Here is a 2,165-nt window from a genome sequence, read left to right as displayed (position 1 = left end):
TTTAAAACTAAATACACAAACCTGCAGGGCTTGCAGATAATTAAGAAATCTAATAATTATTCACTTAGTAAAAATATATTTCAGATTAACAGGAAAAATACGTTTAGATTCTACTCAATTTTCATTTTTAAAAATACTCAGTGACATTTGATCTTTTCTACAGAAAAACAATTCTGAACAATTAAAATAAGGTGAAAATACTAGAACTTAGTGTTAGTAACTGAAGGACTTTATTTTGTACACTCCAGTGAAGGAGAAGACATAAAAAATATGGCAAGTATTTGACAGATCCAACTAAAAAAGAAGTGAATTTAAAAGCATCATACACTTTTATATAAAACTGAGGCCAGATTTAATAAGCAGAAAGTTTATTCTTTAGGAACCACCTCTTAAGATAAGTAAATGATTACACAACATTTTCCAGAGAGAGATGGTGAAGACTTAAAAATCTGACAAACAGAAAGCTAAATTGACCATGTGAAGATCTATATTTTGTTTTTAGACACCTACTTTGAAGAAATAAATTACTTTTTATCTGTAATTTTAGAAATTGTTTCAAAGAAGAACGTCTTATTTTCCACAAATGATCATTCTTTAATGCTAAATCAAATTTGAAATTGTTGTCAAAATTTATTCTTGACGTCTTACAGAACACACACAGTCATATGTTGCATAAGGACATTTTGTCAACAGACTGCTTATACAGTGGTCCCATAACATTATAATGGAGCTGAAAAATTCCAACCACCTAGAGACAATGTAGCCATGGTAACACTGCAGCAAAGCATTACTCACGTGTCTTTGGTGCTGCCGGTGTAAATAAACCTACTGTGTGCTGCCAGTTGTATAAACTTATGGCACATACAATTATGTACAGCACATAATACTTGATAATGACTTTGTGACTGGTTTATATATTTACTATACTTTTTTATCATTATTTTAGAGTACTCTCCCTCTACTTATTAAATAAAAAAGTTACGTGTAAACAGCCCCAGGCAGGTCCTTCAGGAGGTCTTCCAGAAGAAGGCATTGTTATCACAGGAGATGACAGCTCCATGTATGTTGTTGCTCCTGAAGACCTTTCAGCGGGACAAGATGTGGAGGAGGAAGACAGTGATATTGAAGATCCTGACCCTGTGTAGGTCTAGGCTAATGGATACTTGTGTCTTAGTTTTTAACAAAAAAGTTTAAGAAGTTAAAAAAATTAAAAAGTTTATAAAGTAAAAACATTAGAGTAAGCTAATGTTAGTTTACTACTGAAGAAAAATTTTTAAATAAATTTAGTGTAGGCTAAGTGTGCAGTGTGTATAAAGTCTACAGTAGTGTACGGTAATGTCCTAGACCTTCACATTCACTCACCACTCACTCACTGACTCAACCAGAGCAACTCTCAGTCTTGCAGGCTCCATTCATGATAAATGCCCTACACAGATGTACCAATTTTTACTTTTAGATCGTATTTGTACTGTATCTTTTCTGTTTAGATATGTTAAGAGACGTAACTGCCTAGCATTGTGTTACAACTGCCTACAGTATTCACTACAGTAACATGCTGTACAGGTTTGTAGCCTAGAGCAGCAGGCTATACCAAATAGCCTAGGTGTGTAGTAGGCTATACCATCTAGGTTTGTGTAAGTTCAGTCTATGATGTCTGTACACTGATGAACGTGCCTAAAGATGCATTTCTCAGAACACGGCCTTGTCGTTAGGTGACAATGACTATATTCTTGTCATGGTTAAAACAAATAAAAGTTTGCTGTTTCAGACTTTGAAGCTATGTAAAAGCTGAATTATATACCTTACTCAGAATTTTTGAAGACTGTATGTCGGTAAATGAACAACTTCACTCAAAACTCCACAGCATGACCAATTTCAAAGAGTTATGCCCAGAAAGGCAAGATATATCAAATAATCATTTTATTTAAGAATCAAGTACCTGGAACCTGAATGATCTCCATTCTGTCCAACAAGGCAGCTGGGATAGTAGCAGTGGTGTTGGCAGTAGCTATAAAAAGAACTTGGGAAAGGTCAAAGGCCACATTTAGATAATGATCTGTGAAGTTATGGTTTTGCTCAGGATCTAACACCTACGGGAGAACAAAAAACAAACAAATTTAGTAGTTCCAATAGAAAGCTGTATAAATTAAACCAGGTTAGCAAGG

The 2,165-nt window shown here is 34.4% G+C and overlaps 1 protein-coding gene across 1 annotated transcript in view; it reads right to left on the bottom strand.

The window, feature by feature from the left end:
- The window catches only part of LONP2 (lon peptidase 2, peroxisomal), a 136,890-nt gene that overhangs the window by 38,659 nt on the left and 96,066 nt on the right, over positions 1 to 2,165 (bottom strand). The window contains exon 8 of the mRNA XM_012655012.1: positions 1,940 to 2,090. Coding sequence (XP_012510466.1) covers positions 1,940 to 2,090 — 151 coding nt within the window. The remainder of the gene's footprint in view (positions 1 to 1,939; positions 2,091 to 2,165) is intronic.

Source organism: Propithecus coquereli, unplaced genomic scaffold (assembly GCF_000956105.1).
Source record: "Propithecus coquereli isolate 6110/MARCELLA unplaced genomic scaffold, Pcoq_1.0 Scaffold458, whole genome shotgun sequence".
NCBI classification, from domain to species: Eukaryota; Metazoa; Chordata; class Mammalia; order Primates; family Indriidae; genus Propithecus; species Propithecus coquereli.
The sequence above is the reverse complement of the archived record's forward strand: the minus strand, read 5'-3'. Positions and strand labels throughout refer to the sequence as shown.